Source organism: Octopus sinensis, linkage group LG17 (genome assembly GCF_006345805.1).
Source record: "Octopus sinensis linkage group LG17, ASM634580v1, whole genome shotgun sequence".
In the NCBI taxonomy this organism is placed as follows: domain Eukaryota; kingdom Metazoa; phylum Mollusca; class Cephalopoda; order Octopoda; family Octopodidae; genus Octopus; species Octopus sinensis.
The window spans coordinates 22,354,418-22,378,832 of NC_043013.1; the positions used below are offsets into that span (position 1 = coordinate 22,354,418).

Below are 24,415 nucleotides of genomic sequence, written 5' to 3' on the forward strand. Positions count from 1 at the left end.
TGCAGTGGTACTGAATTCAGAACCATGTGGTTGGTAAGCAAGCTACTTACCTCACAGCCACTCCTGCATTTATGGCTGATTTTTTTTTTCAAAATTACTTGAAACATTTACAGAAATATTCTGTTAGAACCATGGCCCCAACAGGATTAACTGACAGAAATGGAAGAATACTTTAGAAAGGTAGTGCCCCAGCATGGCCACAGTCCAATGACTAAAGCAAATGAAAAACAAAAGGATAATGAACAAGAAAATAAAGAGACAGCTATTACAAAATAATATACACAAATTGATCGATTTTTTTTTTTATTCAACAAAACTAAAGGAAAAAACATAAAACAAAAAATATTTCAATTGTTTTTATTTTCCAAAATTCAATACATTTTTACATTTTTTTACAAACTCAAGATTTTCATTTAATTTTTTTCTTTTAAATTTTTCAATAAGTAATCGGCCAAATATATTTGTTCTTAAATAATCTTTATTTAATCATCTGTATCTTTTTTAAATCTTTATTTTCACTCTTTTTTTCATTTCTTTTTAAAGTTCATACTAAAAATTACAGAAAATTTTAAAAGGTTTTCATGTAAAAAACAAAAACCCATTATTTGTTTATTTTTTAGTATGTGTGTTTGTGTATAAGTTTTTTTTTATATACATATATTTCTTTTGTCTCGTTTGACCTTAATTGGTGTAAAAGGTTACCAAAGTGGCATTCTATTGGCGTCCAGTTGATTTTGTTGCTAATTACATTAAACAAGATTATCAATAAATAAAGGATTGATCATCCAAGACTAAACCTATTTTAGGATCATATAAAAAGATGGTGGAACAGGGAAGTTTTTTGTAAATAATTCAGATTTTCCAATTGAGCAAGAAAAAAGAAGATGAATATGAAAGGATGAGAAAGTAACAAAATTTGCTTTGTTCAGAATGAAAGAGGGAGGAAACGAAGTAACAGTGGAAACGTGATAGACTTGTCCGCATTACTGTTCAGTTCAAGCATTCACACTCACAATGATGTTCAGTTAAAGGCAACAGAAAAATGAAGCAATGGAGAGACTTGCTTAATGAATAAAAAACTAACACTTTAGGAGAGAAAAATAATGATCTAAATTAAGATACAAAAACTCTGAGTATTGAGTTTCAACTGCTATAATTGAGAATCTAAAGAGCTTTCTGGGAGTTTAGAATCATGCTACAGCAGAGATATCAGGTGGTGGGGGGTTAAGATGAACAGATCTAACCAAAACAAAAAAAAAAACAAAAAGATAATAAAAAAGAGAAGAAAACTTTTAAATGTCATTCTACAATAGAAAGGGTCTTAATAAAATAATGAAGATTAACTCATGTTTGCCAAGTCTTCTTCGAAAAGAAGATCACCTGTCTTAAAGTCGGACAGGTTAAAAACTAGAAATAATGAAATTAAAGAAATGATGGATAAAGAATGTTTAAAAGAAGGGAAAAAGAAAGGGCTTCCATATGGAAGACCAAAGTACAAACCAGGGAATCCAATTTTAGCAGGCGAAAAAAAAAATAAAAAAACAAACCAGTAATGTCCAGGGTTCAAGTTCAACTCAAGGCAAGAAAATGGTTTCGTGGCTGTGGGAAAGAGCAGAAAAAAAGAAACAACCACGATATGCGTGGTTAAAAAGAAATTTTGGTTTTTTTCTCTTTGTTTCACACAAGAAATATTTTAAACAGCTAAAAGCTTAAAATTCAATCAACAATTCTAGAAAATTATTTATCGCAAAAGAAAGAAAGAAAAAAAAAAAAAGAGAAATAGAGAAAAGGACCAGTAATAAAAAAGTATAAAAAGTAAACCTTATATAACCAATAATTTACCAGTATCTTTTCTCATTAGACTGCGGCCATGCTGGGGCATCAACCTTAAGAATTTTTAGCCATAGGAATCAATCCCAGCACTTATTTTGTTAAGTCTGGCACCAATTCTATTGATTTCTTTTGCCAAACTGCTAAGTGACAGGAACATAAACACACCAACACCAGTTAAGTGGTGGGAGACAAACACAAACACATCATCGTCAAACATCTGTATTCCATGCTCGCATGGGTTGGACGGTTTGATAGGAGCTGACCAGCTGCGGGGGTGGGGTGGGGGTGGGCTGTCTAGATTCCAATAGTTTGTTTTGGCCAAGTCTCTTACAGCCAGATGCCCTTCCTAAAGACAATCACTGCACAGCATGTGCCGCATGCTTTTTACGTGCCACCAGCACAAGTGCATTTGCACAGCCCTGGCACGAGTGCATTCTACGTGTCACTGGCATCTGCAAAAGACAAGCCCGTAGCTATGGAGGACCCCAAATTTTACTTAATGTGCCTTCTCAAATATAGCAAATCACCACAACTACCGATCCCTTCTCATTTAACGGGCTTCTTTCTGTTTCCATCAACCACATCCACTCACAAGGCCATGGTCAGCCCAAGGCTACATACAGTACAAGACACTTGACCAAGGTGCCATGCAGTGGGACTGAACCCAGAACCATGTGGTTGGGAAGCAGGTTTCTTACCACACAGCCACTCCACGCCTTTCAGCATTTTATATTGACATCAATCGTTGCTGTGGACTACATAAAAAGCCTAAATATGTCACACTTGAAATATTGGTTTTAACAGCATATTTCTAAACATCAACCCACAACCCTTCAGCATCCAGCTTACTCTGTCCAATAAAAGGCTTTATATAGACACATTGCTTAGAATTAATATTTGAGATTTTGATGATAAAATTGTTTATTTTTTTTTTTAGAATAATAGGGAAGAGGTGAGAGGCCAGATTTAAAGAGATTGACCATAAAACAGGATATTTGGGTTGTAGGGGACACTTTAAATGCTAAAGGGTTAATATAGTTTTACATTAGGAAATATATTTAGCAACTCACCTTAAAGAATTGTAGACTCCTGTTTAGTCTAAGAAAAGGGGGAAAAAATGAATTGAAAAGGGACCAGGTAGGTGGATGCAGTGACCTTCCAGGACTAAAGCAATTCAGAGTAAAAAGGAGGCGCCACTTATTTGTAGAGGTTTCCATGTGAATAAGTTAAACCAAAACCTTATGAAAGGATGGATTTAATGAAAGAGAAGTTCCCATAGCAGAACAATGGATTATGTTTATAAATCTACTTTCTGCTGTTTGGTTTACTAAGATTAATGAAATCATTCGAGAGGCTCATAGAACTCTGGCCTTTTGGAACAAGTGGAAACTCTCCAGCTCTTGCAAGATGAGGCAAGGGAAGGAATTAATTAATGGTTGAAGCACCAATTAACTACAATCCTATCAAGCAGTTTGCTGCGTGACTCAGTGAATCCTTTGACATAGTTAAGTCTACTGACCAAAATGCAAAACTATTATTGACCATATGTGAAACTGAAAAACAATCAATTCTTGCCACTAAGTAATTCTGTCTTGTTAGCAACCTCATTACTACTAAGTTTCATGCAGATGGTGTCCCTAGGAATCTTCCCCAACCTAATTTATATATTTATCATTGTTATGGTTTTTGCATCCATTCTTTTAGGCCAGTATCGGTTAGACAAAATTTCAGAAACAGATCTTCTATGGTTGGATGCCCTTCCAGTGGCCAACACTCGTTTTTCAAATAAGGTGCTCATTATGTTCCACCAGGTGCTTGAAAGTCTGCTGAACCGCAGAGAATTTGTCCAAAAGAGAAAGTGAAGGCTGTCACAATATTTCACTGTGGCCAATATTGATGATGGCATCCACTGATACTTAGACACAGCACACACAAATTTCATACACAAGGCATGTTTGGTCGGTGTGCAGCTGTAATAGAAGGGTCCCCACCCCACCTCAGGGGTATCGATTCCATGACCATACGGTGGCAGACTGAACTTCAAAACGTCACTCATGTGTGTGCCAGGCATACAAATCCACATATATATACACAGATATATGTGTGTGTGTGTTTGTGTATACAATTAACTGCCAGAAAGACTAAGATAACAGCATAATTGAAAGAATTTTCCTTTTTTATATTCCTTGGACTTCAGGCAATTTCAATTTTTATTGCCAGCCATGTTGTGGTGCCAGCAGCAAATGTGTTTCAGTGAGAGAAGCAGGTGTAAGGTTAGAACTGTAAGGTGTCAAGGTAACACAACAAAATGAGACAATGGCAAAGAAATGTTGCAGTGTGAGATTTTGCTTAAACCAGGCTTGTCCTAAAGCAACAAAAATATAAGGAGACTCATCAGAGAAATACACTGCATGATCAAAGGTTCCAACACCCGAGAAATGAGTCAAGCTTCCAGGACTCTAGGTTCGTATTTTAGCCTCAATTCCCAGTTGTAGCCATTTCATGAGAAATACATAAGCCGCTAGGCAACATATCTATTTCTTGTCACACCATACATGATCTCGGACAAGATTAATCACCAACTGTCCATGAAAAGTCAAACATGTCTACATGAGGTTATCACAGGGATGAAATAACTAGGATTATACCTCGGAGCGGAATTCCTCAATTAGGTTTAAGACAGAACATTGTCCAGAGAAAAAGTCACCCATGTCCTGTCTAAAGGAAGGCTCGTGTCAAGAGACATTAAAGTTACAAAGGAATCTTAAAGTTTGTGAATGAATAACATCAGAATAGGAAAATCGATTTCTCTCCCCAATTTCTTTCACAGACACAAGCAACAACAACAATAATTCTTTTGCAGCACACTTAGAAACAAATACTTGAGTTGAATTGTCTTTCCCTCCCTTCATTTCTGCATAAACCCTTCTTCCAATCCTAATTATTATTGAGAATAAAATAAAAGGAAACAAAGTACCTGCAGTGTTACTTTACAATTCAAAGGCGAGGCTTGATACGTAGGGTCTCTTCTGAAAGCAATGATGAAAAACAATCATAACACGAAAAGAAGAGTTTTGTGTGTAAATACTAAGAAGTGCTTGAAAAAAAGGGAGACAAAATTAAAAAGAAAAGACAAAAGCCTTACTGGGTGATTTCATTTCATTCGTATTGGAAGTAGTTGAAGTGTCCAGCAGTGATTCATCGGAGGAGTTGACCAATGAAATAAACGACAGACTGGCCAATTCTTCTGGGAAGCTTTTCTTTGTTACACGGCATTTTGCTGCTGTAGAAGACTTGGAGTTCCTGAAAAATATTAACAATTCACCCAAAACAGTTGCAAGACTACTTGGCTCCAGTCACAAAAACAACTGGCAAACATTGGCTAAAACTGTGCAATTAGTAACAAGTGCACATTTACAGCTAATACTGACTGCAGCTGCACCAGTGGCAGCTACAGCCATAAAGTTGCAGATCACAGTGAATAAAATCACATGATCTCTAATTTATAGTATATAAGTTTTTTTAAAACTCATTTTAAAAGAATATTTCATAAAAGTGTAGGATTAAACAAATCTCAAAATACACGTGTGTGTGTTTGTGTGTGTGTGTGTGTATATATATATATATGCACACAAAATTTAGAGGACTGACCACTAAAAAAATGGACAGCCTATATGCTAGATATAGACATCAAAATCGCCATTTTCCATGAAGAATGTGTTCTCAAGAAAAAATTCAGCAAAAAACCAAAGTGTAAAAATAAGCAAGACAAATGAAAATATATGAAATAAAAAAAAACGATTACCTATGTACTAATTAGTTTCACTTGTTAATATTTATGTATATGGATACGCAAACATCTGCAAGATCATCAGCATAGTCTGTCGTTTACAATCATAATTTCTAGAACTAGATACAGAACGCTCGGCTGAAATCCAGCATGTATAAAGTTCAACAAACTATATTTGTGTATTTTTCAAATGCCTATATATATATATATATATATATATATATATATAAAGTGCATATTCTAGGTTTATGAAATGTATTTCCATAGTATCGTTCCATCCTTACCTATGCAGAATGTTGCAATAGACATTATTATGTGTAAAACAGAGACAATCAACAGAAATAAATACATACACTCCCTGCTACACTTCCCACCCCCTCTACTTTTCATTCCAGTAATAGGAAGCCTAAATAAAACATGGTAACGAAGGCTGGCACGCTGTTACAAAACGAGGCTGAGCCCAAGCCAAAAATGAAATCTGTCAACTTACGTTCTTTTCCGCTTCACCACAACAGTTTTAGATTTTCCTGGGCCGTCTTTGGAGATCTTCTTACGGCTATTGAACTTACAGGCATGGTGGCTACAAACTTGATTCTCACGGAATTTCTGACAAACAAGGGAATGCTTCCGAGTACACTGGAACATTAAAAGGGAGCCAAAGAATTGAAGCAATTGTTAAAACAGGCTACAGATAATATCAACAGACTGATAGTCATGGCAACAAACCACACAGAAAGGACCAATTCTGTACACCCTGAAATTACTGTTGTTTTGTTTAGCAGGAAAAACACTTCTTTTAATGAACTTAGTTTACCTATCAGTAAATTAGACATCACCAGTCGATGAGTCCTTTACCATAACATTGCTATTGTATATAATTAATGGGTATTTGGTTATTTTACTATGCTAAGTGCAAATCCTTGCATAGTCAAAAGTTATGAGACAGAAGAGGGGTAAAAAAAAAAATTCTTTCAATTTCCTTATATCATGAAACGGGGGAAATTCATGTCATCTTTGGATGACAAAATAAAAATTCAAATATCTAGGGGTGAACAGAGAAGAACAACAGTGAGGCTATTAAAAGTACAAAATCGGAGAACAAACTGGATGGAGCAAGAGTTGTTGATATAAACTTATGTTCTTAAGAGAATCGGACTGAACAAAGATCTTCTGCTAGATCCATTCCAATTATGTTGCTAATATCCTTTGAAAAAAATAAGGGTACAAATGTCACGTCTCTTCACCTAGAAATGTGAAACTTTGAACCTAAGTAAAAAGAAAACATCAATTGAGTTAGTAATTAATTTAGTAAGACACATCCACATATAATTTTAGAGGTAAGACTAGTTAGGTTTTTGATTAAAAAGAAACAAAACAAAACCAATTCAAATATCATTTGGATTGTAATCATCTTATATGAAATCATAAATGTACCAACAAAGATCATCTTAATCCTAATCAACATGTCCACAGCTTTAAGCTTTCAACTTGGCAACACCTATTTCATAATGGATTGTTCTATGTATTCTGGTTCATTCCATATCTCATCAACAAATGTTGATTCAGAAATTTAGAAATTGAAAATTAAAAATAATTAGAGTAAAAAAGTGATAGTTTTTTTGTTTTTTTTTTTAACTGTGATAGCAAAAATATTAAATGTTCTTAGCAAGGCCAGTTCTTAGCCAATGGAACAATATATAAAATGCCTAATTTTAAAGATTCTATAAAACATAACACTTAAAATTGCTTGCCTCTTTATTTCCACAGCTTAAATACAAAAAGAACCTTTCAAAATTAAAGGGAAAGCATCAACCAACTGAAAAAAATTGCTTTAATATCTTCCATATAAAATGCCGACATCACACACGCGTCAAGGGAGGTAACTCGACCAACTTACCTTCTCTCCTAAACTACAATAGCCATTGAGGAAGTCTTCGCAAATGATGGCATTTTTATTCACTTTGACATGTGGATAGATACAGTTATCCCGATTGCACTGGCCTTTCAGGAAGTAAGAACAGCTCGGCATCTTCTCCTTTGAGAGCTGATGGTAGAATGGGCAGTTTTCTACTTTACAACCGCCTCGAATCATTCTGATGGAGAAAGGTGATATTTTAGAACCAGAAACAGAAGACAAGAAGATAGTTACAACAGACACTCAAAGCAAATGGATATTCTGTCGGTTTGACAATAATTACTAATTTATCAATCACTGGAACTACTTATTCATTACCACAAACAGTTGTACTCTTGATGTAAATTACAAGCAAAAGCTGGACCTTTGAATTACAAATAGTCTTTCTTTTCTCACATACTCAGCCAACCCTGCACACACACACACACACTTACCGATAGCAGACGGCTATTTTCTTTGGATCGTGAACGTAAGGACATTTGTTTCCCTTGTTACACTTTCCAAATCGATTATAAAACAGACACGGCTTCTGTGCTGGCGGCTTTGAATAACCTTTCCGTAGCCTGGCTGCAGCCGTGGCAATACTTCGAGTGACCACACGACTAAAATAAACAAGAAAAGAATCAGTCATGAAAGAAATAACATTTAAACTTTACAAAAAAAGAGTAAAATCAAATGCAAAGATGGAAGGAAGAACGTTTTTTGAAACATAATTCAACCCAAAACCCGAACCATTTTAACAATTCACCAGTTGCCAGGTGGCTTGATGCTTTATTACCTAATTGATCTTCCTGCCTTTATTAGACACACTGCAATCAGCAGGTAGACATATATCTAACAGATGGTCGAGCCTCTACCAATGATACAATATCAACTTGTTCCTTGTAATTTCTCTAAAAAGAAGTAACAAAATCTAAGGGTAAAGATGGTTTGCCAACATAACATGGCAGTCCTGGTTTAGGATGAATGTTGCTGTAATTTAGTCCAAGGAGACATCGTCTCCAGCTGGCTATACGACATGATCTGTGTCCTTATATTTTCGAACAAGGGAATCTAGCACCCCAACTCAGTTCAAAACAATATCTGTGTATCGCGATTTCCAGGTTATTTTCTTTCATTGAACAAGGGGATCTAGCTGAGTGGGGGTGCTAGATTTCCTTGTTCGAAAATATAAGGACATAGATCGTGTTGTATAGCCAGCTGGAAATGATGTCTCCTGGGGCTAAATTACAGCAACATTCATCTTAAACCAGGACTGCCATGTTATGTTGGCAAAATATCTTTACTACAAAGTACTGTTGCCGAATATCTCTCGTGAGATTTTAAAATAGTAATTTTCTAAAATCTAAGAGGTTTTACAAAGGAATATAAAGCAATTTCACAAAAAAAAAAAAAATCAAAAAAACTCAAGAATGTATTTCTATTTTCAAGTTTCTAGATAAAAGCAAGCATCCTTTTAATCCGTGTTACAACACATTATACTAAATGAAGTTAGAGTAACATTAAAAAACAAATCTAAAACTCAGGTTTAAGGATTAAGTTAATACACCCTATTTCAATTAAAAATTCAGTAATGAAAAGGTTAAAAGGAACAGTTTGAAATGAGAGATTTATGGCCCAATTTTACTTAATATATTTATAAAACTATGAGAGAAGACAATAAACTCACTTTGCCATAACAACTGTTGGGTTATCGACTCTCTTCAACATACCACCAGATGTTTGAGTATACACAACACCAGCAATATTCAGCTTTCTAAGTCCCATCAAGCGAGAAGCAGAACCTGCAATTAAAAGTAATTAAAAGTATGCAACTTATTACCTCTTCTTACTGCAATAAAATCTCAGAGCAAAAATATCTAAATTACCAACAAGAAAAACTAATATGAAATAACAATTCAAATTTTTGCAAAAACATTACGGTGAGTTAGTTTTTATTTGATACTCTGCTCACAAATGAAACATTTAACACTCAGAAACAAAGCATTTCAATCCACATAACTACCTGATCCAGTTTTGGTATTCATTCGACGGAGTGTCTTCCCACCAGCTTCCACATGAAATTTCACTCCTCGTACTGTAATAGTTTTCAGGCTGTTAAATTTACTAAAGTGGGCACCTGTAGAAAAGAAAGATAAAAGACAAGATATAACGAAGGCTTAATCAAAGTGCTAGGGAGAGAGAGGGGGGGGGGGTCTTGTAATTCTTAGAAGTATATTCGAAACAACACAGATTAAGCTCAACTAAATGTATGTTCTTGCTACTACCTTTGTATGAAATGGCTTAAGTTAAAACATTTGAAAAACCTTTCCCATCTAAGGTTATCACTGAAAGAAAAAAAGATGTGAAAACACTTTAAAATAAAAGCTACATAACAGAGATTACGTGTCTATGTAAACTTTCTCTGGAAACTGCTTTTTCATTCAAACTGACATAGAAAAACTATTAAAGTTCCTTACGTTTAACAGCAGCAGCAGCAGAGCTCCTCCGATATCCACTCAGTTTCAAAGGAGTCTTGATGAGAGAAAAAGGAGATGATTTCAACTGCAGACATGGACTGTACTTTCGAGATAGTCTTCGACGTCGATCAATCTTCATCCTTTTATTAAAACATAAACCAAACATGAAAGTGAAAACATAGAAATAGCATTTCAGGGTTAATACGAAGAAAATAATAGAAGTTTGCGAAATCACAAACATAAAACGTTTTTTGCCCAGTTTAAAATTGAAAACCATTTTAAACCTTTCAAAATCAAAGTAACTCTTGAGATATATTTAACAAATTGTGAATTTCTCCTTTGGTACAACACTCACTGTGGTCTGATTAGCACACACAATGCCTTTGTTTCAATTAATTTAGACCCAGAATTCAGTGAAATTAACTGTTAAGTTGGTATTTGAGAGACGACCTGAAATTCTGATGGGAATTTCTAATTTAGATTATTTCAAACCATGAAGTCTGAAAGCAACAGAACCAGGAGCAGTGTCGAGCAGGTTGGTTTGAAAAGAGAGATGTATGTAGTAGCAGTAATCTTCATTAATTACCATCAGAATGGCATTAATATGTGAGCATCAAGTTAAGAGAAACCCATAAATCAACTTTAGCAGTTGAGATATGGTTTTGAGAAATCTACAAGAGCAACACACCACTGCTGTATGATTGTTATCTTTGATGCTTAGCCTTTGGTCACAGTTAGCAATCTGTGAGTTTTTTTTGTTAGTTTTATTTGACCAAGAGACAAGTAGCAGCCTTAGCTATAAAAAGTGGGAATTTGGATATTGCAGGCTTGGACATTTTTTGTATTTGGAAATCAAATAATAGTAGACATGGTTTTAACAAATTCTTCTGCAAAAAACTCATCTCTTTCCAAGAATTTCAACTTAAAAAGGACTCACTTGAACTTTGGTGGGATATTGGTTTTTCCAAGAGTCTTCTTACTTGGTGTACGACAAACAGATACTGGAAATGGAAAAAAAATTAAATGTTAAAAATATTATTATCAATAATATGCAATGTGTTTCATCATCATCATCGTCGTCATTTAACGTCCGCTTTCCATGCTAGCATGGGTTGGACGGTTTGACCAAGGAGTGGCGAGCCAGAAGGCTGCACCAGGCACCAATCTGATCTGGCAAAGTTTCTACAGCTGGATGCTCTTCCTAATGCCAGCCACTCCAAGATTGTAGTGGGTGCTTTTACATGCCACCGGCATGAGGGCCAGTCAGGCAGTTCTGATAATCACCAGGCTCAAAAGGTGTTTTTTACGTGCTACCTGCATGGGAGACAGTCCAGTGGCACTGGCAATGACCATGCTCGGATGTTGTTTTTTCACGTGCTACTGGCACATGTGCAGGTAAGGCAGCACTGGCAACGATCACACTCAAATGGTGCTTTTTACGTGCCACTGGCACAGGAGCCAATCCGTGACCCTGGCAACAATTACGCTCGGATGTGCTTTTAACGTTCCACTAGCACGAGTGCCAATCAGGCGGCACTGTCATCGATTTATTATCAATATTTTATGAGTAAGAGTAGATGGGGTCAGAGATTCTTAAAGTACCTGGATAATTACTGACAAAGAGATATGAAACAGTAAATGCCAAGACTCGCCTAATTGTTATGAGTAACTAAAGCATTAATTAATCATTGATGACAATCAGAATTTAATTAATCATTATTATAGTCATCAATGATTTAATGCTGTGAATACTCATAAATTCTGTATCTTCTACAATCTGAAATATATGCAAGATGTATTAAATTGTTAAATAATAATTAATGTAGGAGCAGGGAAGAGGACACACATGATGGCAGCTGTTCTCACAAATTCTGAGGTTACAAATGGTAACGAGGGAGAGTGGTGCCAGGAGGTTAAGTACTAAAACTTGGAGCTACAGAAACAACAGCGGAATTTTGGCTTGGAGTACTACTGGCTACATACCTCTACATTAATCTCAACATGAACCAATAAATAGACATCACATCATCATTTAACATGTCTTCCATGCTACCATGGGTTGGATATAAAATAGTCCGACTTACAGAATATATATATATATATGCCAGCGCCTGGCCGATGCCAGTGCCACCTCGACTGGCTTCCGTGTCGGTGGCACGTAAAAAGCACCATCCGAATCGTGGCCGATGCCAGCACCGCCTCGACTGGCTTCCGTGCCGGTGGCACATAAAATACACCAATCCGACCGTGGCCGTTGCCAGCCTCGCCTGGCACCTGTGCAGGTGGCACGTAAAAAGCACCCACTACACTCACGGAGTGGTTGGCGTTAGGAAGGGCATCCAGCTGTAGAAACATTGCCAGATAAGACCGGAGCCTGGTGCAGCCTTCTGGCTTCCCAGATCCCCGGTCGAACCGTCCAACCCATGCTAGCATGGAGAATGGACGTTAAACGATGATGATGATGATATATATATATATATATATATATATATATACGGTAAATAAGAAAGTGGAGAGGATACGAAATCGACAGACATCAGTCAGTAGATATTCCCGTATGTCTATTCATTCCAATGTATTGGATTGATACACATGCATTAGTGGTACAGACTATCAAATAGATTTGGTAATTGGTAATTGCAAAAACAAAAGTGTGGAAGCATATAGGAACGAGTGTCTACAAAACCGAATGGGTGTGTAGGCACCTACACACCCATTCAATTTTATAGACAATTTGCTCAATTGATCACTCGTTCCTATACGCTTATATGCTTCCACACTCTCGTCTTTGCAATTACCAACTCTTTCTATTTGATAATCTGTACCACTAATGCATGTGTATCAATCCAATACATTGGAATGCATAGAGATACTGGAATATCTACTGGCTGATGTCTGTCGATTTCGTATCCTCTCCACTTATTTGCCGTATATATATATTATATTGTGTAAGTCAGACTATTTTATATCCGCACCCAAGTACATTTTTTCCTATTAAATGTATTTTAATATTCTGTGTAAATCGAATAGCCTAACTTGCTTCTTATTACATTTACTCATCTACCAGCTCAAGTTCAACCCTCTTGAGCGTGTATTCTATATAGAGAACACCTGTCTATAAACTACAGTATACACACACACACACAAACACGTGCATACATATACACACATAATTAGGTCCAAATGTGACTTCAAAACAGACGATCTAGTCTGTTTCCAAAAAGACATAAAAATCTAAAACCTTCACAATGGAGACCTGCAAGGAGCCTTTAAAATGGTTGCTCAACCTAACAGGAACACTAACCAAATTTACTTCACATCATCTGGAAAAAAGAAAGGATACAGTGGATAATGAGTTCTTAGATACCCTTAGAAAATAAAACCAGGAAGTCCTGGTTAGGAGGGCCTTTGATTGTGAGTTGTTGTTGTTGTTGTTGTTGTTGTATAGGGGTATGCACTGTAACAGTACACTGCTGCATCCAGCATTTGTTGGTGATTCTTCACTGCTGACAGAAGAGGCCTCAGCACCACTCACGCAACAACCCATGCAGCTGTTTTGGGCGGTCGTTGCTAGTAGAGGCCTTACAAGGTTTTTACCTCAATCTCTTTTATTTGCTTTTTATGGCACGCAGAAGGGACACTGGGCCTATTCTTTTAACATGCTGGTCCCCAAACAGAACTAGAGCAACATGGAATGGAATGAGTTCTGCTCAAGAACATACCATCCGGTGCAGAAATCAAACCCACTATCTGACTCCCAGGAGTGCAACACCTGGGGTTAATCAGGAATAAATGAAAAATCTAAAAGCTCCACAAATACATGATGTTATGGTGCCGGATCATCTCTTACGGTTATCAAATATTTCAGAAAATTGCCTCACAAAAGCTAAGATTCGTCAATATAGAATAACCATTTGCTGCCCCTTAACAAAACTCACACTATGATTCACATTAGAAAAATACTGTTGTACACACACACACACACACACACACACACTTGACAGCAATCAAAATAAAAACCCATTCAACTGATTAGTAAAGCTTCCCTCACCAATGTGCTTCAGCTACTAGTCTGCACAAATACAATTTCCTGGCACATAAAAGAGCCCATTACACTCAGTGGTTTGTGTTAGGAAGGGCGTCCAGCCATAGAAATCATGCCAGACCAGACTGAAGTCTGGTGCAGCCTTCCAGTGTGCCAGCCCAGGTCAAACTGTCCAACCCATGCCAGCATGGACAACAGATGCTAAATGATGAGGATGATTATTTACTACAATGGGATGGGCTCCTCTCAACTAACATCTACACACAGACTAACCCCCATCTCTTGCATGCTATCCAGTTTTGTTTCACCCTGATTTTATAAGTCTTCTGGAATTCTCAGCCTGCCCCTATTTTTCCAACAGCCCTCAATCTGCAAATTGAGTGACATTTAAACTGAGTGACTTGTTACTCTGGAATAGTTTAAGAAGATCAAGGGACTGACTCTTTCATTTTGATTTACTTATTAAAATAAAAGGATTAATGAGGGGTTAATGAAAAGTGCCGGTAGCAGTTTCTTTGCTCCAATTTGTTCAGCAAACATCAACAGTTTGGCACAATGGTCAAATCAATGCTAACAAGAAGAAATTCTGTGGAGATATTTTTTTTTAAATAAACTTTAACCCTTTCGTTACTGTATTTATTTTGAGATGCCCTGTTTTCCTCTCAATTATTTAAAATATAACAAAGAATTTAGTAAAATAACTTAGTTATCATTAAGTTAGTGTTAGGAACATTAATTGCAACTAAGGTTTGGTGAAAGATTTTAATTCAAAACTTATGAAAACATAACATTTGTACTACAGAGCCAGAGCCGGTTTCAGCCAGCTTGGTAAAAGAAAGTCAAAAGATTTAAAATTATAAGAAAATACTCACCATTGACAAGCTTTTGTTTGGATAAGTTGTTGGAAGCTAATTTCTTTGGGCGATAAGCAACTTTGCCAAAATCAATTAACAATGCAGCAAGCCTCTTTTTATAGTCTTTGGCAATCACAGAATTGGCATTTCGGTTTAAAGCTCTTGCACGCAAGAGGCTCTTTGAAGAAAAATAGGAATATCCTGTCTTTCTCAGTGGAAGACTAACTGAACTGGAAGATGGAGAGGAGGCAGACTGGTTCTTGATTAGCTTAAATGGTGTTGTAAGATTGTTTTGTTTAAGAATTTTGGTACTTTTAGGCAGTGGAGTCGTCGTCGGCTTCTTGACACCAGGTTTCCTGACAATTTTATACCGATGACATTGCACCAACGGAGATTTGAGACTTTTGGAGGATTGCGGAACTGGTTTCTGTGGAACTGTAGACAGGTGTTGAGAAGAGAAATGCTGAGGAAATACAGTCAATGACGAAGGCAGGAGAGGGGCTTTTTTCGCAGATGGAATTCGAATCCAAGATTTGAGAGAAACATCAGATTTAATGTGAGAAGTCTTTGGAGACAGTTTAATAGCATGTGCTTTTGTTGTGTTCTTGAAACAAGTTGGCTGTTTAATAGCAACAGGTTTTGGAGAAGGCTCTGAAGGTTTCTCTTTGACTGGAGATGTTATGGATTTAGTTGCAGTGTCTTTAGGATGAATAATTTCTTGAACATTTGTGTTTTGAGAAGCAGCAGTTCTGAATGGAGCTGAAGAACACAATTTAGCATAGGTTGTCTTTAAACATTGTAATTTGGCCTCAGTTTTTATGAGATCTTCCTGAGCATTTTTAACCATTTTGGATTTTGCTTCAAATAAACTCAGTGATTTATTGGGTGAAGACAGTGATGATAATGACGTTGACGATACTTCATTATTACTTTGTGATGATGATGCTGATGGAGACGATGAACAGGGAATTTTGGTTGACATAGAATACGAATTCTTTGATTTGAAAGGATATGAAAACTTGGAAGAAAGGGAATGCGACTGAAGAGTATTGGAGTAATTATTAGAAACAACAGTCTTTGAGGTTGAAGCGGAGTTTTGGTAAGTTTGATTGGGTTTCGCCTGTGTCAGTTTTGAATTCAAGTAACACATTCTGGAGTAGGTACCAGACCTGAATGTTTTGGTGGGCAAGGTTGGAGTGGGAGAAGATTTCGTAAAACGATTAGAAAATCGAGAAAAACTTAAGGTGTTACCCTGGCAAGTGCTTAATGCTCTTCTTTGTTTTTCTTTTTGGATCAAACCTAAACAAAGTGAAACAAAGTTAGAGATTGTCTGACTGTGTGTGGCAGAGGCTTCTTTTATCAGAAAGGAATGGGATTAGAAAGTAGAACATTCTAGAAGTTGACCTGGGAACAAGTCATAAACACAATACAAAACAAATGCATGCAATGATTAACTGTTAATGACCTATACTCTGCATTATTCTGGACAACTGGTTAGATCCTGCCTCTCATACCTACTCTACAATGTCATTTCAAAAATATACAACCACATCATTGAAACCTCAAAGCCACATGATAAATGATTAGTTGAAAATGGTTATAAGTGCTAAATGCTTTTTAAAACTCAAAGAAAAAAAAAATAAATGTAACAGAAATCCATTCTTTTATTTGAATTTATTGGGATCATTTCAAGAAATTTTCAACATGAGATTTTATAAATGCAAATATTTTAAAGCTGTGTCATATTTCCAATTCTATTTTTCTCTCTCAGAGAATTCCACAAATAATTTCTTCTGGATGAAAACTTCCACACCCAACTTATGTAAACATGGGAAATTCTTTTCTAATTCTCCTTTTTTTTTTTTAATCTGACAATGTATATTTTTAATAAATCATTGACGTAAACTACTTTTCGTTTTATTTTGGGATATTTTCATAAACTAAAATCAAGAAAATGTTATGAATTATTTTAAAATTACACAAAAACTTTCCAGCCATGACCATCCAATCAGTATATCATTTAAAAGGCAAAGGTATGACTAAGTGATTTAAGAAGTTCAACTTGCAACCACATGTGTTCGGGTTCAGTCCTACTCCATGGCACCTTGGGACAAACAATCTCCTACTCTAGCCCCAAGGCCAACCAAAGTCTTCAGAGTGGATTTCATCGACAGAAACTGAAAGAAGCCTGTTGTGAATATTTGTGTGTGTGAAATCATTTTACATGATAGTGTGTTACTGAAACAAGTAAAATTCTAAAAGTATATTAATAGATATATATTGTATGCAGACGATGTATTGACTGGATGGCCAAAGTTGGAACGCCTTTGCGTTACTTCCTATTTTAGAAAATCATTGAAACAATAAAACAATGAGGAGGTGGTGTTCTTGCAACAGTTTGTGTGTGTACACACACACACACAATGTATGTAGTAGTAATAGTACAAGTTCATTTCATCGTTCGTACTTTGACTTATCATTTCACATCTTGTATATTTTTGTTTTTTCCCCCTTTTTATGTTACTAAAATAGGACCATTATAAAAACAGCCAGCCGAGGATATGTGCCCTGCCTTTCGAACTTCTTAATTTCAGTTTTCCCTGCTTTAAACATCGGAGATAACGATTCTTTTCATTTTTATTTTAGAATCTTTTCGCCAATTCCTTCCCAACACACATCGCCACTTTTTTTTTTTTACTATACAAGAAGGTCATCTCTTTTTTTGTCTTTTTGTCTTCTTGAACACTATTTTTCAGAACTCATTTTTATACAAAAATTACGACCACAGAAAGCATCGTTTTCACGACTTCGGTTTTTTTAATGAACCTATTCACATCCCATAATTTGTTTCTAATTATATAACAGGCTGTTTGTAAACTGCTTCTTTTCAACCTTTTTTCGATTATTATTTTTTTCTTCTTCTAAATTACAAGTTTAAAAACGTAGGATAGATATATCGAGTCTGCAAACACGAAAAGAATTAAAGGACTGGGGCTAATTTCCAAAATTCATCGAAGATGTTACAACTGAAATTATAAAAATCATGGAAACGAGGAGAGAAATAAGTTATGCAACCTTGAACACATTTTTACTTAACTAATTTCTTCTTTAATTTAAAGTCTTTTATAAATTTTATATTCTGAAAATATTTGGAAAAAAAATAAAAGGATGGGCCGACTGGAATATTTTATAAACAAGGAAGTACTGAACCTATAAAACTACTTAAGCCATTAAGCTATTCTTTAACAAAGCAACCATCTTTTTTAATATCGAATGGAGTTGGCAGAGAAAAGTCAACAAATTTGGTTGTGATTTAAGATGAATGCACAAAATAATACAGCGTGGTGCACCTGAGCAGTGTATACAATAATTTCATTGTTATTTAAATCGAGACAGCGATAAAGAGAGACGTTTTTTGCTGATAAATAAGGAGAAGGATTTTTAGCATAGTTGTTGCTCCACCTGTTTGAAAGTCAGCAAGCAAAACTCGTTCAAACCACAATACTTGATTAATGAGGTAGCATGTACTTTATTGTGTGTGTGAGAGAGAGAGAGAAGATAGGACGGCGGCTGCTAAACTCATCGGACACAAAGGTTTGAAAGACCAGAGACGGACGGTGTTTTAGGATACACCCAGACCAACCGAGGAACCTCTGCATGGTAGCTGAGATTGCTAGAAATAACAGCGAAATCTCTCTCATAGTACGAGGAGGGGGCGAAGAATGGATTGGTTAGAACAGAAATACCTGGGAATCTAAATAAGGTCGACTTCGAGCTAAACAAATATACAACACGCACACACAGGCGCCGAAGGTTAGACCCGCTAAAAATAGCAGCCAAATTTCCCAAACGTCACAACGATTTTCAAAAGAGACACACGTCAGTCAATTGTGCTTCTGGGTTGTGTGGATGGGAAAAACAAGAGTTGGTCATGGCTGGAATGCATCGGTCAAAGAAGTCCAAACAACGGCTAAACTCATTTAAATAATTATTTACTGATTCATTCGGGTTGAAATATGAGAATATACAACTTAATTAGTCATATCTTTATACTTATTGCCCAGCTACATTTATTGACACTAACAATTCGATCTTCCAGGAAACCAAAGCACTTTTCCTGATTTACTGAAAACAACTTAAAACCAAACAGATTTGAGGATTTAATTCAACCGTGACATGAAGAACTAATTTATAAAAAGAGCTTAATTCAAACTCCACCCAGAATAATCTTGCCATATTCAACAATTAGTTTTTTTACTCCCAGTAGTAATATGAACAAATGACACACACAGAGTTTTATATATACTCTCAATAAAGATATATATATATATATATATATATATATATATATATATACGGAGATGTACTTGCATAGCAAGTGATTTGGTCTGAGATCGTGTGCTGAAACGAAAACAATTGCAGCGTGGAAGGTTTCTGTAAGCCATTTAAGAAACACAAAAGCCGTTCAATTCACTTCAACATTTAAGTTTAATTTGTCAAAATATTTTGTCAGTGAACAGGTCGCGGATTTTAGCAACGAAAATATTTTGACAAATTAAACTTAAATGTTGAAGTGAATCGAACGGCTTTTGTGTGTTTCTTAAATGGCTTACAAAAACCTTCCACGCTGCAATTGTATGATGATGATGATGATAGTACAAAGTAACATAGGGGATATGGGTGTTGGTTAAGTACCCAGATTCTTAATACACAAATGTTTTTAATTACAATGCAATTAACTCATACATTGTATTAAACGGCTGAAGGTAATATATATATATATATATATATATATATATATATATATAATATATATATATATACGGAGATGTACTTGCATAGCAAGTGATTTGGTCTGAGATCGTGTGCTGAAACGAAAACAATTGCAGCGTGGAAGGTTTCTGTAAGCCATTAAGAAACACAAAAGCCGTTCAATTCACTTCAACATTTAAGTTTAATTTGTCAAAATATTTTGTCAGTGAACAGGTCGCGGATTTTAGCAACGAAAATATTTTGACAAATTAAACTTAAATGTTGAAGTGAATCGAACGGCTTTTGTGTGTTTCTTAAATGGCTTACAAAAACCTTCCACGCTGCAATTGTATGATGATGATGATGATAGTACAAAGTAACATAGGGGATATGGGTGTTGGTTAAGTACCCAGATTCTTAATACACAAATGTTTTTAATTACAATGCAATTAACTCATACATTGTATTAAACGCTGAAGGTAATATATATATATATATATATATTATATATATATATATTATATATATATATATAGTTGACTTTCACTAAGAGAAGCTATATATTTTTCTTTTTTCACTCAGGAGAATTTAACAAAAATGAACAATTTATTAAACAAGGAATCAAAAGACGCAGTTTTCAGTAACGCTGCCCAGGTTTATAACAGAAAATTGAGAGTGGGAAAAAAATATATATATAAAATAGTAATGATAATAATAATAATAAGGCGAGTTTAGAAAATTTGGGGAGAAATTTGGAAGAATTGCATAATTTAAAAAAAAAGTGTTTATATTTAAGCATGAAAAAACCCAAAAAGCAAAGATTTTCTTATATCTAAAAATATGATTACTAAAAACAATTTTTTTAAAAAGATCTAATACAGGTTTTCGTTAATATTTTGTAATTATTTTGGGGGTTTTTTTGCCATTAATTTTAAAGAATAAAAATTTTCGAAACCATTTTTAAGAATAAAAAACAAACAAAACATTGTTTCTATAACAAAATGGCGTTTACCAAAATATAAGTAAATAAATATTTGTGTTTTCCGTTTGTTCTGTATTTATGTGTGTGTGTATATGTTTGGTTGTTTTACCTGAAAGTTTGGAGATTTCTTGTTTGAGAATCTTCACGTCTTGGAATTCCAAAGACAAACCAGGTTGCTCGGCCATTTTGTGAAACCTACACTTCCGGATAAGACATGACGTCACGATGTCATGTGACACAGCACACCCACTTTTTTGGGGTTTTTTTGTTTTGTTTTATTCGTTTGTTTCTCTTATTTGTTTGTTTCTTTCTTTTCTCCCCCCGTGACTGCTTCGGTCCGCCATCGCGCTGCTTCGTGGTCGCTGCCACCCACTCAAATAAATGCTTTATCTCACACCCGTGTATTCACAGCAGTAAATAGATCCTCCGTCAGTGTCGACGATAACTGTTCAAGTTGTAGGAACTTACTAGGAGAAACTCAGTTTATCGATTTTTCTTTCTTTCTACTCACTACACACACACACACACACATTTTTTTTTTACCCTTTACTTGTTTCAGGCATTAGACTGCGGCCATGCTGCAGCACCGCCTTGAAGAATTGTTTGTAGAATCGACCGCAGGATTTTTTTTTTTTAAGCTTGGTACCAATAATATCGGTCGCTTTTGCCGAACCGCTAGCTTACGGGAACGTAACACGCCAACACCGGTTGTCAAGCACTGGTGAGGGGACAGCCACACACACACACACACATACATATGTGTGTGTGTGTGTGTGTGTGTATTCTTTTATATGTTTCAGTCCAATGACTGTGGCCATGCTGGAGCACCGCCATTATACTCATCTTTCCACATTCCACCTTTGTCGGAGGTGGCTTCTGGTGAAGGATGGAGTTCGATGCTACTGCCCTCTTTTGAGTTTCTTGCTTAGATATTGGCACATCCGGGATCTCGGCGAGCCAGAGGTCAAGTTCACGTTTGAAAACGTCTACATCCACTCCATGGAGGCTCCTCAGGTGCTTCGGCAGATAGTTAAACAGCTGTGGGCCCTTGAAACCCAAGCTGTTGCAGCACATCGTCCTTGCCCGAGATGAAGCAGTCAGCACAGTGGGGACAGCACCGTAACGTCCTGTTCGTGGTCTGGTATAGCTCTTTGTTCCAAAGTTTGGTACCAGTCCTTCCAGTATCTCCCATATATATATATCACTGCATACCTCTCCCGCCTTCCTCCCGGGGAATAGAGTTGTAGCTCTGTCAATCTGTCCAAGTAGCTCAGTCGTTCCATTGATGCAATTTTCTTTGTGTAATATCGTAGGACTGCTTCAAGCTCTGCTATCGTCCTTGTAGTATACGGTGACCATAGCTAAATGCTGTAGTCCAGGTGGCTGAGGATAAATGACTTGCATAGTGTCATCATAGTTTCTTGTTCCCTTGTCCGGAAGGTTCTCAGAATCCAACCAGCCAGTCTTCTGGATGCTGCTACCATTCTGTTGACATGTGTGTGAAATGAGGCATTGTTGCTCATTTCTTTTCCAAGATCATGCACCGTATTTGATTCTGGGATCGTTGCTCCACTTGGTCCAACATACTGATGTCATGATTCCTGAGCAGTGCTTAACTGGTAGCGGAGGGCCTGGAATTTACTTGCATTAAATTGCATGTTGTTATCCTCAGCCCATGTATAGATGTCATCTAGATCTTTCTGTAAGAGCATAGCATCAGAGGTTTCCTTGACTAACTGTGCAACTTTTGTGTCGTCAGCATAGCTGGTAAGCATGGCTGCCTCTGTCACTGATGACATATCCGATATGCAGTGGCCCCAGCACAGTGCCCTGGGGCATTCCACTCACTATCGTTGTCTCTGTGGAGAGAGCTCCGTTGGCTGCTACAGTTTGGCTCCTGTCCTTCGGGAAATCATGCAGCCACTCTCCGACTTTTCCTGTGATGCCGAGTCCCCGTATTTTGTGGCATATCATTCTATGGTAGACCTTGTCAAATGCCTTCGCAAAGTCGAGGTATACCAAATCCACCTTTGATCAGTTCATTAATTGCTTCAGTACCCAGTCATAGTGTCGCAGAAGCTGTGTAAGACAGGCTCTTTCCCAGGCGAAAACTATGTTGGGTGTCAGAGAGCAGGTCATTGTCCTCAAGGAACTCAATACGTCTCTTCCTGACAATGCGTTCCATCCATGACTTACTGACGTGGGAGGTCAGAGAGACAGGTCTATAATTCCTAGCCTCTGCCCCGCTTCCTCCTTTATGGATAGGGCATATTATTCCCTCTTTTAGTTTTTTGGGGAGTTTCACCATCCCGAGGGACTCCTGGAAAAGGATTTGAAGCGGTCTAGCTACAGCTCTTTTACATTTATTTAGGAGTATTGCAGGGAATCCACCAGAGCCCGTTGCCGAGTTCGAGCTCAGCTCTTCAACGGCTGATATCACATCAGTTTCCTCTATGTTGAAGTTATCAATAGTTGCCATTTCACAATGCGTGTCATCGGGGTTAAAGAACCTATCCGGCACATTCACACGTAGCTTCCCCAGCGGTATGCTGAAAGCACTCTACAGCACTCACAGACAGCTTTTCAGTGCATTCAAAAATCCAATTCCACCACCACTATTTTTCCATCACGGGTTAAAGCCTGGTATCCTCCAAACGGACGCATGACGTGCCGCTTAGAAGAGTTAGCAAATCATTTACTCCACAAATGTTTTGTCTTCAATGTGGCACTTTCCCGTTTCACATCTTTCAACATAACTATGCCATTTTATTCCCGAGCAATGCCAAGTATCTCTGCTATATATATATATATATATATATATATATATCTATATATATATATATCTATATATATATATATATATATATATATATATATGTATATATATATATATATATATATATATATATATATAGATATATATATATATATATATCTATATATATATATATATATATATACATATATATACATATATATATATATATATATAATATATATATATATATAATATATATATTATATATATTATATATATATATAACGGGAAGCTTTATGAAAATAGACAAAAGACGAAGGCAGGTGGAAAACAAACAAACAATTGTATTAGTATGGCGCTATACATATATATATATATATATATATAATATATATATATATATATATATATTATAATATATATATATATAATATATATATATATATATATACATATATATATACATATATATTATATTTATATATGTATGTATGTGTATGTATGTGTGTATATATATATATATTATATTATATATATATATATATATTATATAATATATATATCGAGTGAAGAGTGCATAATCAGCTGGGTGAGGTGTCCTCCTGGGGTTAAAAATAGCAGTATCATTGGTTCCAAGGGGACAGCCGTATCTAGGTGGCGTTAAACACTACCTGTCAGAATGAATACTGCTGTCATCTCTTGACTTGTTAAAAATAAGTTTTAATTAAATTACGTGAAGTTCATCGTAGATTTTATTAATCGCATGACCGACCAGACAATCGGATGTCGTTATACCTCGCTGGTCACAATGCGCTCCCTATTGTTTTAGCTTTCGATTGCTGCCGCCCCTGTTGGTTAAGTGAGCAGGCCGACATTTCCTTCTGATTGGAAGGCTATTCTGTTGTAGGGCTAGCCATTTGCAGCTAAGTGGACTGGGGCAACTTGAAATGAAGGGTTTTGCTCAAGAACACAATGCGCTGCTCAGTCCGGGAATCGAACGCACGATCTGGTGATCGTAAGTGCTACA

At 36.2% G+C, this 24,415-nt stretch overlaps 1 protein-coding gene across 1 annotated transcript; it reads right to left on the reverse strand.

Annotated features, from left to right (window-relative positions):
* Positions 1–417: 417 nt before the first annotated feature.
* On the reverse strand, positions 418–20,889 carry LOC115220857 (zinc finger CCCH domain-containing protein 3). The gene is made up of 12 exons (XM_029791038.2): positions 20,740–20,889; positions 14,915–16,195; positions 10,935–10,998; positions 9,998–10,137; positions 9,544–9,657; positions 9,208–9,322; positions 7,973–8,140; positions 7,521–7,716; positions 6,114–6,259; positions 4,979–5,136; positions 4,811–4,862; positions 418–1,599 (listed from the first exon to the last, which is right to left on the reverse strand). The coding sequence occupies exons 1-11, from the start codon at positions 20,813–20,815 to the stop codon at positions 4,831–4,833; spliced, it is 2,490 nt and encodes an 829-aa protein (XP_029646898.1). The 5' UTR covers positions 20,816–20,889; the 3' UTR covers positions 418–1,599; positions 4,811–4,830.
* Between the last annotated feature and the right edge of the window lie 3,526 nt (positions 20,890–24,415).

Coding starts and splice junctions, on each gene's coding strand:
- LOC115220857 (XM_029791038.2), bottom strand. CDS start 20,815: ATGGCCGAGCAACCTGGTTTGTCTTTGGAATTCCAAGACGTGAAGATT. Junction 9,658..9,997: donor TGCTGCTGCTGCTGTTAAAC/GTAAGGAACTTT, acceptor TCTTTTCTACAG/GTGCCCACTTTAGTAAATTT. Junction 5,137..6,113: donor GTGGTGAAGCGGAAAAGAAC/GTAAGTTGACAG, acceptor AATATTTTTCAG/GAACTCCAAGTCTTCTACAG.